The 14063-nt window shown below is 38.4% G+C and overlaps 1 protein-coding gene across 1 annotated transcript in view; it reads left to right on the plus strand.

Annotated features, from left to right (window-relative positions):
• The window catches only part of LOC122800905 (putative serine protease K12H4.7), a gene marked incomplete in the record, with an annotated part of 685243 nt that overhangs the window by 379240 nt on the left and 291940 nt on the right, over positions 1–14063 (plus strand). The window contains 1 exon segment of the mRNA XM_044070248.1: positions 6786–6994. Within this exon segment, the coding sequence (XP_043926183.1) occupies positions 6786–6994 (209 nt within the window).

The following is a 14063-nucleotide window of genomic DNA, read 5'->3' on the forward strand; positions in this document are numbered from 1 at the left end:
AATGACACAAAGCTTAGTAAGTTACTGGCTGAAGCCAAACTATTAAATGAGGATAACACATAATTTGCTCCTTGAAGAGTGGAAAGAATTTTACAATAGACAGTTGTATTAAGTTAATAAACACAAGTTTTACAATAGACAGTTGTATTAAGTTAATAAACACAATACTGCACTTTTTAGAAGGAAGGAAAAGAAAATAAGTAGGGATACAAAACCGTACAAGGATAAGAATGCATATACATGGAAATCTAACAAATTAAATTATGTAGAAGAATTGCAAACCAAACCCGAAGGACATGTTAAGGAAAAGAACACATGGTATAATAAGATATAAAAATCATAGGAGACAACAAAAACAGGAGTATAAACAAAAATTTTCAGGATGGCAAGAACACCAACTTCAGGGGATACAGATAGGGAATATTGGGATCCAGGTCAGGTGAGAAGCCACTGGCAGGACCAAAGGGTGCCCCTGTTAAGGCAATATCAAATGAACAACACATGGAGGTAATTAAATGGAATTAAGTTGTTTTAAAAATGTTAGGATTTTTAATTACACAGCTAATGAAGTTACAAAGGAACATTCATCCCTATTTTTAAAAGGGGATGAAATATATACCCACAGTTAACCTTGACTTGGTAGATTATCTTATTGAAGCTAAATTATACATTAGGAAACTTAATTTAGCTACTCAGTTTAAAGATAAGGATTGTGAAATTCCTACTAAGTTAAAGAAAAAAAGTACATGCATGCCTCCTTTGCATCCCACTCTTTAACAGTAGACAAATTAATCACTGAAGACTTGCATAAAGTTCACACTGACAAAAGGGAACAAAAGAATGTTTTAACCTTAATAAATCTGAGTGGGAATTATTTCAAAAGTTATGTAATGACTCCTCTATTAGTTATGAAACTAGACAAAGGAAGAGGTACAGTATTATTTGACCAACTAGAATACATGAATAAGATGTACGAAATTTTGAATAATACTCAAGTATATGAAGCTATATCCCTGAATAAGGTTAATATAGTTTATAGATGCATTGATTCATGGTTAGAGGGGTACTTACTGGATCAAATAACCCTTGATATTTACAATTTTCTTAAAATAAAGTATCTGGTGTTAGCCGCCACATTTGGAGTGGCCAAAGTTCATAAGGATGTTATACAGCCACCATTTCGACCAATTGTCTCCGGAAGTATGTCGAAAATATTCCCTTTCGTCGTAGTGCTTGACAGTTGGTTGAATATTTACACCAATATCCCACACACCAAGATTCTTGGGATTTTTTTAGGTAGACTGAAAGAAGAACTTTGGGACAAAGATTAACATTTATTACCATCGACGTGGTGGATTTATTTAATTCTATACCAAAGGAAGAAGGGCTTGACTTATTCCATCAAACAATATTAAGGTTTTCCAATTTAGATAATGACAAGATATTGATTATTCTTGAGTTCTTGACTATGGTATTAGAAAATAACTTTATTTACTAAGAAGGCGAATATTTCAAGCAAATTAAGGGGGTTGCAATAGGGGCTTCATGCACCCCCATTTTTACCAACTTAGTCTTAACTGAATAGGAATATAAATGTGTTCAATAGTGATTAAAAATTAAACTATGTATGTTTTTTAGATGTTTTTATTTTGTGGGCAGGAGATGCAAAGGATATGAATAAGTTCATAATGTATTTATTTTGCCCCCATTTTAAATTTACTTATGATAAGGTAGGATTACCTTAATTGGATTGTTATATCTCACATGGTACAGCAGGTTTTAATTCTAAAATATACTACAAGCCCACATTTAGTAACACTGGAGTTTATTAGCGGTCACCCTTTTGTGCAAAAGTATATTGAAAGGGCAATGTATCAGGGTAGCCCGCATGACATCAACATACTCAGACTTTTTAATGAGCTTAATGTAGTGGGAGGAATGTTTTTAGAAAGGGAGTACCCCCCAAAATTAGTAAAAAACTATAGACTATATTTTTCTCAATGGGGTACGTTATACAAACCACTACTAAGAGTTGGGCTAAGTTCAGTTGTGGAAAGGAAAAAATATGGCAACTTTGCCAGAGCTATGGTATTGAAGTATTCCCCTTATTCGCCAATGATCAAAGATATAATTAAGAAATGGAATGCTTTGAGGGGAGATGCGGACATAATTAACGTTTTAGGGAATAGTCCAACTTTCGTATACAAAACTAGAAGCAATCTAAAAATTAGCTTAGAGAATACCAAGTATAGGAAGAAAACAAACAACCACGGTACAAGAAAATGTGGATCTTGCAATCAATGTGGGTACATTTATGAAAAAAGTGACGTACTGGTGGACAACATGAATAAGACTAAGATTACTTTCCAAACAGGAAATTGCACTACTAAAAGTGCAGTTTATTTGGCTATGTGCTTGACTTGCTCGTCATATGTCGGGAAAACTGACAGATCCCTAAAGTAGAATAAACTAGCATAATTATGATATTAAGAAGCAAAATAGAACCAATGCCTTGTATAGGCACTTGGAAAAAAGTAATGCATGTTACATGTTCAGATTTGCCATCTTAGAAAGGTGCATATTAACCCTAGGGGAGGCAACATAAAGCTCCTGTTGGAAGAAAAGGAAGCAATTTGGCAGTTAAAATTGAATGCCAGCAGCCCCCAAGGTCTTAATGATTTTATTTCTCTTAAGCCAACATTAGACGTCAGGACATAAAGTGATACGGCTGATAAACTACATTTACAGATGTTTTATAGGAATACACTTTTTTCAAAATTTATCAAATTCTTAGAGGAATTTGAAATGCTTTCATTTTAAAATTCACAACAGTAATTAAACATTTGAACGGTTGATTATTTTTAGTTTGGTCAGGGGTTGAAGTGAAGTACAAGTATGTTATGATTTTGTTTGTATATTTTTAAAGCTTTTAGATAACTCCTTATGAATTTTTTAATTAGTGGTTGATTACGTCATTTCCTGGGGATATATAAATGTGCTGGAAAACCTGACTCATTTGAATCTGATTAAGTCTTGTCAAACAAGATGAAAGTGCTTATTCCAAAGTGTATGTGCGAATAAAGGAATTCTTGGATTTTTAAGGAAGTCTTTATTGCCTGAATATCCATCTAACCTGAACTGCAGGAGTGTTTATAGTATTGGCTGCCTTTTACTGCATTTACCATGGTCTTTTTTAGGTAAAGTCCTTTAAATTGCTAATACATCTTGCTCAACTTATTATAGATTACATCATTCTTAACAATTTTCTGGTTTCCCAGGCTAACAAACTCTACATTAATATTTCTTAGTAAGCTTGCACCTGGTCAGGAAACTACAGCAATTAAAGACATGTATGTAAACTCTAGCAATTGACTCTAGTCTCAAAACAATAGAAATAATTTGCTGGTTCAGACACCATGCCTCCAAACCCTGTGATCAAAACAGTCAAATGCTTGACTTAGCTTTCTTACAGCAGAGTGCACTGTTAAGTTTTTGCAGTTCAACATCCAATACATTCTTTTCACATTTAAGAGAACAAGCCTGTGGCTTATATTAATATTTACAAATGACAGAATCCTAGGCTGACAGCCTTCACATATCTTCACATCTTGCAATCAGAAAATCCTTGACATGCAAATAAAAAAAAAAAAAAATCAGAATAGTGTTAACCACAGAAGAGAATTTTTTTCTTTAACTTGGAATCTCTTATTCTGATACTATTTTCAGATTCTGAAAAACATCTCTAAACATGTCTGCTCAGCAAGTCCACTTTTTGGTACCTAAATTCAAAGAGAAATCTGAGCATTTTCTTAGAAACAGTCAAGTTTGCAGAGTATATAATATATTTAGCAGCTTCTATATTTGTCTTCATTCTAGCCATCAGCACAATTGCTGTATCACGCTTTAAAAAGAGCATCCACCATACCTCTCAACCTGTAAACATCAAAAATCTGAACAAAGGCCCATGAAAATAGGTACAAATCTGTACGCTGATTAACATAAAATTTGCATACATAATTATGCAACTCCACCTACTCCAATGGGATTGTGGGATACTGACTTTCAAATTCAAACTGAAGAACAGACAACCAAACTATGGCCCCAGCCGGGCCCAGACCCTGTATTAAATAACCATTTTTTTTAAATGTGTAGCAATGATCTTCACTGGGAAGGGAGAAGATGAGCCTCATTACCTTAGGATTTTGTTTTTGGTGACCCACTTGGGTTTTATGGTAAAAGTAGGACATTTAATGGTAGGCAACATTCTAATCTTAGCAAAAGAATATTATAATTTGCTAGGACCTCCAAAAGTCATTCATGGCCTACTAATCTGTGGTGTAGCTAGAGTTTGTGCTGCCCAGAGCTGTCTGTTTTGCCACCCTTCCCCATCACAAAATCATGGCTGATTGCCCCCCCCCATACACAGCCCTTCACCCTTGCAGCCATTCCAGTGTCCCATTACATAGCTATTTTGCCCCATTTACCGTAAACACTTGAGTGTGCATACTGCTTTACTTTTACAATGATTTGGATTTCATTTAAAACTTTTATATTTATAACAAACACTAACAGACATCTGCTAAACAAAGCAATACAGTCTCGCAATGAAAAATGAAAATAGACTTGGCATTAAAACTTTTCTGCCCTTGAAACTCTCATTCATTGAAACAGCATGGAAACCTACATTCAAAGAAAATGCATCTGGCCAGTGGTGGATAAAGATTTCCTTTCGGCTGTTCAAATCATAGGCCCCTTTAACACGGAAGCGAAACATACATGTGTTCTTTGATGCAACTTCCTTATTGTATTAAATTATATTCCTTGTATAATACAGCACACTTGTGCGTTTTAAATTTGTTTTGAACATTTTTCCAGTAAGCAGTGAAAAAAATGCATAAAGCAATAATGGCAAAACTGCCCAGTACCCCAATTCAGAACATTTCCATCATAACAGCAATCCACCACTATCAGTAAATATGCACAATCTCTGCAAAAGGAAAAGTCATCTAATTCCACATTAAAGAGATATGTAAGTAACTAAAGAGCTTGTTGCTAGCAATATGCAAACAACTTTATATTTCATTGTTTCATCTAAATAAAGTGCCTGTTGCCCTTGAGGAATAAATTGCCTATATTGCATTAAAAATGGTAAGCTATTAATATTGACCACAAAAAACTGAACAATACTAGTATAATAAAAAAAACAAAAAGCAATCCACAGATGATGTTGGCTGTTTATTCATATCAAACAAGCATCTGGTACCTCGGCATATCACCTTCAAGGATAATTAACAAGATGCACCAACATATTTTTATACCAAGTGAACCATTTGAAACACCTCATCATTATCCAATTAAATAATTATATAATTATATACGTTTAAATATTAAAGGGACTATTCAAATAATCCTGCTACACATCAAATGTATCAACAATATAAAATTGTCAAGATATCATGACAACATTTATACAGTCATATTTGCCTCCAAATTTAGATCCCTCGGGTATAAAGTACCATAGTTTAAAATTAATCTGCTTTCCAAGATATGTAGCCTATACTTTAGATCACCACCACCTTAATATTATAAGGGCTGGCAAGTACATTAAAAAAATGTATTATTACCCCCATGTAACTTGCAAAAATGTTCTCCCACTGGACTAAAATTCTGATTTCTGATGTCTCCCAAATGTTGAATTTGAACATTTACTGCCCTCTTAGTTTGACCAATGTATCACTTGTTTGGGTTGCATCCACAGTGTGTTATATACACAACTCTGCACGAATTGCAAGAAAAATCTGTTTTCAAATTTCTTGCCATTAATTGAAGTGCCTGACAGATTTTTTTTACAAACCTTATATCTCCCACAAATATACATGCCTACCTTAATAGATTCATTATTCCAAAGTGGTCTATTAAGCAGTTCCTTCATATTAAGGTATCTCCCATAGGAGAACCTTATTAATTGGAAACATTTCCAAAGGTCAAACATTCCTCTTATCCTGTGCTGATGATGTCATAAGAAGGCAGAAACATGCATGTCCACAACTAGAGGGGTTTGGCTTTAATGGCCTGAAATTGTCCATAAATAGACTTAAAAATGAAAGTAAAAGTCACGGACATTCAGAATTGCCATTTAGATGAAACACCTGATCTCCTTAAAGGGTGATTTGCATATATCCCATGAGGCCTCTAATGCAAGAGGCTTAAGGTATCACACAGAAGACTAGCTTTGCTAGATATTTCTTATTGCAGTAATTATTGGATGAATGCAGTAGTGTATGTGAGGAGAGGTCATTGTAGCAGTAAAGCTGCCTTCGCCCAAGAATATTTTACGTAGTTTCATTATAACCATTTTGTTATGTTCTGTGCAGGTTTTTTTTGAATACACTAAAGGATGCTTTCTTACTGCTGATTTTTGTAAAGATCTTAAGTACCCAGCAACCCTAACAACACAAATCCGCACCTTGTGCATCAGCCAGGGTTATGTGAAATGCTGGCCATGAGATCATTGTAGGCTTTCATAGGTGTGAGGACACAACTAATAACTGTAGCCAGGTGAGAAGCACAAGGTGGGTAAAAGTAATTGTTTACTTTGGTGAGCTTACCTGGGAAATGTACTGTTGTGGTAAGTATCCTAGAGAATTGTACTTTGTATGTTGTAATGGAAGTTGTCAACATTTCATTGACTAATGCACTTCGAAATTTAGTCAGAGGAGCAGCAAAGTGAATTTCAAAATGTGTTTGAAGGACGACTTTGATTTCTTGTCATTTGCTTCACACAGGTATCACCTGCAGCAGTGCTTAGATGTGTATGGAGCAGAGTTTGATTGTATTACAGTTACCAATGCAGTCCAACAAACCAATGAAAACTATGGTGGCTATAGCATTAAGAGCAGCCGGATAGTCTTTCCCAATGGCAATATTGATCCGTGGCATTTCTTGGGGATAACTAAACAAATAAGTGAAGAGCTGCCTGCAGTACTTATTAAAGGTTAGTGTTTTGGGGGGTAATTTTGATATTGATACCCTTTTCATCAAGAATCTGATGTAGGCAACCAGATGATGCTCAACAAATTTATGATGCAACTTTGCAACTAGATCATCAGTAAGCACCACATACACAAGAAGCAGTAAACGCTGTTGCATTTAGTCTCATGTATAACATAGATCTTAATTTGCTGTATGACAATGGAATCTATTTGCAGATGCAAATAGTTCAGAACTCTAAAGGTGTAATACTATGACAGTCTTATTTTTCTCAGCATTGATAGCAGATATGTGTTTACAAGCACTGGTAACATTAATTTGTAATTTTGTAGGATGTCCTATTAGGAGTTTGAGTATGTTAATGCTCTTAACAGATTTAAGTAACATGTTTGTGAATATAGGAAACTGATTTCTCCTGTTTTGAATAGCAATGTATGACAACAGTGTGTTAATAACATAATGATCCAGCTGGTGGTTCTCATGGTGAGATGAACTGAACATATGGTGGGACACAGCACGTTTTTCAACTGATTTGTCTAATTTCTGCTGTTTTGGCAAATCCTTGAGAATTCAAGTCCCATAATGCGTTTCAATCTTTATATCCTTCAGAAAATGCATGCTGACACAAAACCATTGTTCTAGCAACTTTCTAAGTTTATAAGAGCAATATTTAAAACTGGTCTTTATTTTGGAGCTTTTGCCCCCCCCCCCCACCACCACCACCAGTAATTTTCAGCTTTGCCCAGACGTCTTGCTCTAAGTGTTTGGCAACTATGCAACAGAATACTCTGTAGCCTCAAAGATATGATCTTTTAGAATAGATCCCAGAAAGATTATACTTTGCAAAGGTGTCAGGGTGAATGTTTTGTGTCTGAAGGTGAATCCTAGATTGTGGAGGAGATTCATGATTGAATGACAAGGCCATGTTTATCTCCTGAGAGGCTGCCTGGATGAAGCATTCACCCAAGTATGGGAAATATGGATGCCCTTGAGTCTGCAGAAAGCAATTACTAGAGTCAGGCATTTTGTAATCTCCCTGTTCATAGTAGATGAACAATGATGCAAGTAAATAATGCCAGCTCCATGCAAAGAACCTGAGGTAGCATTCAAGGTCAAGGATGTGCATGTAGGCATCTTTTTTACTGTCACTGACTGGTTGGGAGGGGGTTGATTGACAGACAATAAGCTCATTCATTCCCCATCACCAAGATAAGGGTGGACCAGGATGGAGATCAGTCATTATGGGGTGGTTCAGACTATTTTGTGGGTTTTCCCCCTATATCCTCACATGCACCCAGCAAAGTACTGGGGAAGGGGACATGCAGTTGGCCAACCAGAGGTATTTCCTCCTCTTAGGTAGCTCCACGCCATTTCAAAAGCGCTTGATGGTAGTTTCTCGGATATCCACAAGGGAACTCTCACCACTTTGTGTACCTTGGTGTGCATGTGACCCTCCCACCACCTACCCAGGTGAAGTGAACAGGCCATGCCTCTTGCTCCTTTTTTTTTTTTTTCATGCCTAGTTCCTTCAATGCTGGGGCCACTAATATAATTTGGATTGTAAATTGGGCACCATTTCTCTCTGTCATGGGATCAGGCAAAGGTGGACTTTTAAAGCAAGGAAGACTATCAGAGTATTGGAATGTTAACAGGGTTATAGGGTCTGCAAGGTAAATATCTTGAAATTTAGCACTTTTAGAAAGGAGTTTAGTCTTGACAGGTCTAGAACTGGTGTTCAGGTGCCTACGTAAGAAAACGAGCATTGAATAAAACCCTTTACTTTTCTAGGGGATTTATCTCTGTGTTGTAGAAACATTGCAATCATGAGTTTTGCTGATCTTTAATCTTCTGGGACCTGAGCATTCTCTTCTAGATGAATATTTTACTGCTGCAAGTTTCTCCACACTAGGGAGATGGTCTGATTGCCACCTTGGTTGTGGGATTGAGAGAGAGAGGGCAGGAAAGAGGATTTAGTGTGCATATCTGTTGGTCGTATGTATTTGTGTGGTATGGAATAACCGCTGCAGGGCTTAACCACCCAGCAATGTGAAGGAATGTTGACTTGCAGAAAGTCATTTTTGGTCAGTTAAAAATTTGAAAACTTCTTGCTGAAACTGACTTCAGTGAACATGGCACATTTTTTTTTTTTTGAAGGAGGGCAAGCCCCCTCCTCACTCCCCTCTTGTAGAAGTACATCCCCACACCCCTAGAGTTACACACCAATGGAGAAAGAAAAAACTCCCACTGTTGGTGAAGTTGGTCTCTGTAAGCAGCATTCCAGCACTTTACATTCTCAAACTGCCATTGCTGATTTTGATATGTCCATGATATAAACATTGGCTCTGTATGATGGTCACTGTTGGTGTGACACCCTGATCCTGGATTCCTTGTACAAAAATGAAGGAAAAGGGGGTTATGGATGGATGGGCTAGGTTGGAGAGAAATCCATTAGTCATGGCTGTTCCCTATTGAAATTTGCCCCCCCAGGTTTCCCTGTGTTCCCTTGCCATCTTAAATTCATTATTTCCCATGTCTTGCTTCATTTGTTTATTGTAAAAGAATCCAGACTTGCAAGTGTAGGTTTTGTTGTAACGTGGTACGGGAGGTAAGTTTGACACCTTAGCATAGCCTAAACTCTCTTCCTCCATTCTCTTCACATGTAAAGTTCCTAAAGAGCAGATCTTTTCCCAGGAGGAATGAGGCGGCATTGAGGAGCTGCACTTTAACATCCTCTGCTGGGGATGTCCCCTGATAAGAGGCCATAGCTGTTGTCCTGGATGCTACAGCCACAGCACCATAACTTCATTAAAATACTAGTTTAAATTCTCCCATCAGTACACAAGTGGTAATCGGCAGTTGAATTCTGCTCACTGCAGCCTCGGGCAACTCTGCAGTCCATGGCTACCACCCCACCCATACATTCTAGGAAGAAATCAGTACTGCAAAACTAAACAAAGGATATGCCCTTTGAGCCTGAAGAGCAGGCACACTTCAGGCAACACTGCAGTCCATGGATACTACCCCACCCAGACAGTCTAAGAAGAAAACAGTACTGCAAGACTAAACCAAGGATATACCCTTTGAGCCCGAAGAGCAGAGTCAGTTCAACCAGGCATTCTACATGCATTTGTTATGATAGTGAAGCTTTAACATTAGCTGTTACTTAGTTCTAAGTGTGATAATAACACGGACTGTTTGACCCTTGTGCCCCCCCCTCAGCTTGTGTAGTAATCCTCTTTGTCCACTAGGCAGTATACACTTAATTCAGGGCCTTCCTATTCTCTGTGATTAAAACTTAACGCTTAAGCAGCCCTTTCAGCGCTGTTTACCTTAGTTTTGTATCACTTGAGCCCCACCTGTTTGTTTGCATCTCTATACATTCCCCTTCATTGATAATGTATCTCCCTACTCTAATCTGTGCATAAACTGGCTACTAATAAGCAAGTCAATGCCAAATAGTGCATAGTCATCCCTTTTGGTAAAAACTCTGTACCCATGAACTGTCACATAGGTGTGTTAGTCTGATGCTAAAAATGTGATGAGACCTTGGGACACAGGTGGACAGTAGTCTCTCCTTTGATAATCACACCACAGTAGTCAGGAAATCCTTCTGCGTGTCACACCTCATCACAAAAAGGTTTCTCATCTAGGAAAAAGAGGTCATTGTTCCCCTCTACTTGTCACTCATTAGACCCATTATATAATACAGCGCCCCTTTTGGTATGTACCTCACAAGACATCTACAACAACTAAAAAGGCTGCAGAAATACCTCATAAAGAGGATTACCAGCCTCAAACAGATGCCCTACACACAGTCTCAAAAAACTCCAGCTTTACTCGGTCTCATATCGCCTACTCAGAGGCTATCTCTGCCTAACATACAAAGCTATGTCAAACCCAGAGCTGTTGGACATGCTCCACTTAAAGAAATCCCAATCCCTCTGAGCTACACACTCTAGGGACCTAAACCTTGTCGCAACAATAAACAGAACATGCTGAAGGGATAGATTCCTGTCCCAGAGACTTCCCATACTCTGGAACAAACTACCTATCTATATCAAACAAAGGTCTTCATTAGCACTCTTCACGAAAAGTTTTGATTGGATGGGAGATAGGAAATTCACTCCGGGGATCATTTCTGTGGCTCTGCTCGACAGGGACACAGGAAAATAATTTTCTTGGGTGGCGAAAGCCAGGGTACCTTTGTGGCTAGGCTTATATAGGCCCTAGGGCCAATAGCCTAGTACCTACCTATGAACCTATGTGAAGACACACTCCCAACCTTAAACATTGCTGTCTCTTCGCTCCTTCACTTTACAAGTAGAGTTTGTATTACTGCTCACCCCCTTTGAGGGCTTCACTCATAGGTTTCCACTGCTTGCCTCTCTGGTTTGGCTGGTTTCTTTGCATTGCACCTGGTTCACACCCTTCTTACTACCCCCACCCCCAATACTAAGTCTGTTAAATTATTGCTGTTTATGCAGCCATATTTAAATTACTAGTCTCCCATCGGGACACAAGTGGTCATCAGCAGTTGAATTCTGCTCACAGGTAAGCAATTAGACCTCAGGAATTTTTTTAGTGTTTTTTAGCTAATTATTTGGTCGCCACTTAGAGCTAACAACGGCAAATATAATCTTTACCTCCCCAAGTGTGTATTATCAATCTGCAGTATAAGACTAGAGAAATAAAATGTAACATTTTACAATTACCTTGCATGCACAGAAATCCGGGTACCTTGTGTTTTGGTTTGGCCCTGTTCTGCTCACCCTCACTGTACTCTGGCTTGATCCATGCCCCGCCCTGCCCCCAAATCTCACCCACCCCCAGTGGTGCTAAATTTAATGCTCTAAAAACCATACCCCCTCCACTATAACCTATCAAAGATAACCTCCTAGATCAAACTGCCACTAATCTTCGTAGTCTTCTTAATTTACTCCTGCTCCAAATACAGTTCCAACATAATGCCCGAGCCAGACACGGTTATCCCTCAAAATACTGCTACTATTTTTGCTGTTACCTCTGGTACTCATTCCCTATCTCCTCAGCACCTAGGTTTCCACTACCCAAAATCCCAAACTATCACCACATCAGTATCAAACAATACTGACCACTTCATAATTCCCCACATACCTGACTCCACCATTCTTAAACTGCCACCCGATTCGACCCAGGTACATCCGCCCCAAAACTAAACATTACCAAAAATTTATAAACAAAATTATGACACTTATAGCTTACATTATAGCCTGACAGTGGATGGAGGCATCCACCCAAACCCTGGCCCATCCCCACCTGCTGATTCCAGTTCCCAAACTAATATTCCTTCTAACATAACAGTGGCTAATATAGCAATAACCCACGCTTGGGTGTGGGTAATGCTGGATTTACCCACGGTTGGCGTGGTTTGGTCACGAGGATGAAGCCCGAGTGGCCAAACAAAGCCAACCGTGGGTAAATCCATCATTACCCACACCCAGAAGTGGGTTATTGTTATTATACAATGACATTATTTAAGAAAAAAAATAATTACTTTTCTTAAATAATGGCATTGTATAATGCCTCCTTGCTGCCCTTCCGCAGCTGTCTGGTATTCTGCGGCAGTTCTGATGTACTGCGCATGCGTATGCCTATGCAGTACATCAGAGCTGTGGGCAAAAGCAACGGAGAAAGCAAGATCTTCTGCCCCCCCCACCTGCTTATTTTAAAGCTGTCTCGCTATGTTAAACCCATTTAACATAGCGAGACAGGTTTTAAAAAAAAGCAACGGAGAAAGCAAGATCTCAGTTGCTTTTTACACACTGTCTCGCTATGTTAAAGTAGTTTAACATAGTGAGACAGCTATAAAAAAAGCAACTGAGATCTCCGTTTTTTTTTAAAGCTGTCTCGCTATGTTAAACTCTAACATAGTGAGACAGTGTTTTAAAAAAGACTTATACTAATGGAAAAAGTCCGGGCGACCGGACCTTTTTCCATTAGTATAAGTCGATTTACAACGTGCACACTGACTAATCAGCGTGCACGTTTTGGAATATTAATGGGGGGTCATGGTATAATAGGCCCCTAATTCTCTCCTAACCTGCAAACTAAATATCAGAAGCATAAACAATAAGGTCCAGAATCTGCATGCCGTCTTAGCAGTTTACTCCGATGTATTGTCTTACGGAGACCTGGCTAAAACCGGTAACTAAAGACAGGTAATACCACCAGGTACAACATACTTGGATTAGATCGTACTACTAGGAACAGTGGTGGGGTATCTGTACTCTCTAAAAATGTACTAGATGTTGCTACAGTCTCCCTACAACCACCCCAGTTTAATAATGCAGAAATTGTTATTACCAAACTACAGATTAACAATGACAAAATACATAAATATTGTCTACATTTACATTCCCCCAGGTAATAATACAAACACCGTGGAGGACAACCTCCAATGGTTATCCAGTTCCTACCCCCAAGAAACTATGGTGCTTGGAGATTTTAACATTGATTGGAACACCTATTCCTAGGAATCTCCTACAACCCATGTCAACCTACACGGTTTTACGCAGCTCATATCCTCCCCCACCAGGGTAGCCAATAACAGACAGTATCCTAGATTGGATAGTTAACAACCACCCCCCTGTATGTACAAGTCGGGGACCCTCCCAGATGACCTAAGTGACCACTTCCTTGTGTACATTATCAAGCACAAGGTGGACACCCCACACCAGACCAGAAATAAGAACTTCAACTCCACCAATTTTCAAAATGAACTTAAAGCTTGCAATTGGTCAATCCTAAAGCACCTTTCACTGGACCATGCAGTAGCATACTTTCACATTCCTTACTATTCTTGATTCTCATGCTCCTGCTCGCTCCATTAGAACCAAAACAAAAACTGCCCCATGGCTCTGAGACCAAATCCAAAGTTATAGCTAGAAATAAGGCATGGAACAAATGGCGTACCACAAAAGACCCACTAGATCAACTGATACCAACAGCTAAGGAATCACACAAAAAATCTATTATACTAGACTACTGCCATCCTCAACAAAAACATCACAATAAACCTCAAAAGTTGTGGGCAG

The sequence above is a fragment of the Protopterus annectens genome, chromosome 4.part1, assembly GCF_019279795.1.
Source record: "Protopterus annectens isolate FY-2018-M chromosome 4.part1, PAN1.0, whole genome shotgun sequence".
Classification (NCBI taxonomy): Eukaryota; Metazoa; Chordata; order Ceratodontiformes; family Protopteridae; genus Protopterus; species Protopterus annectens.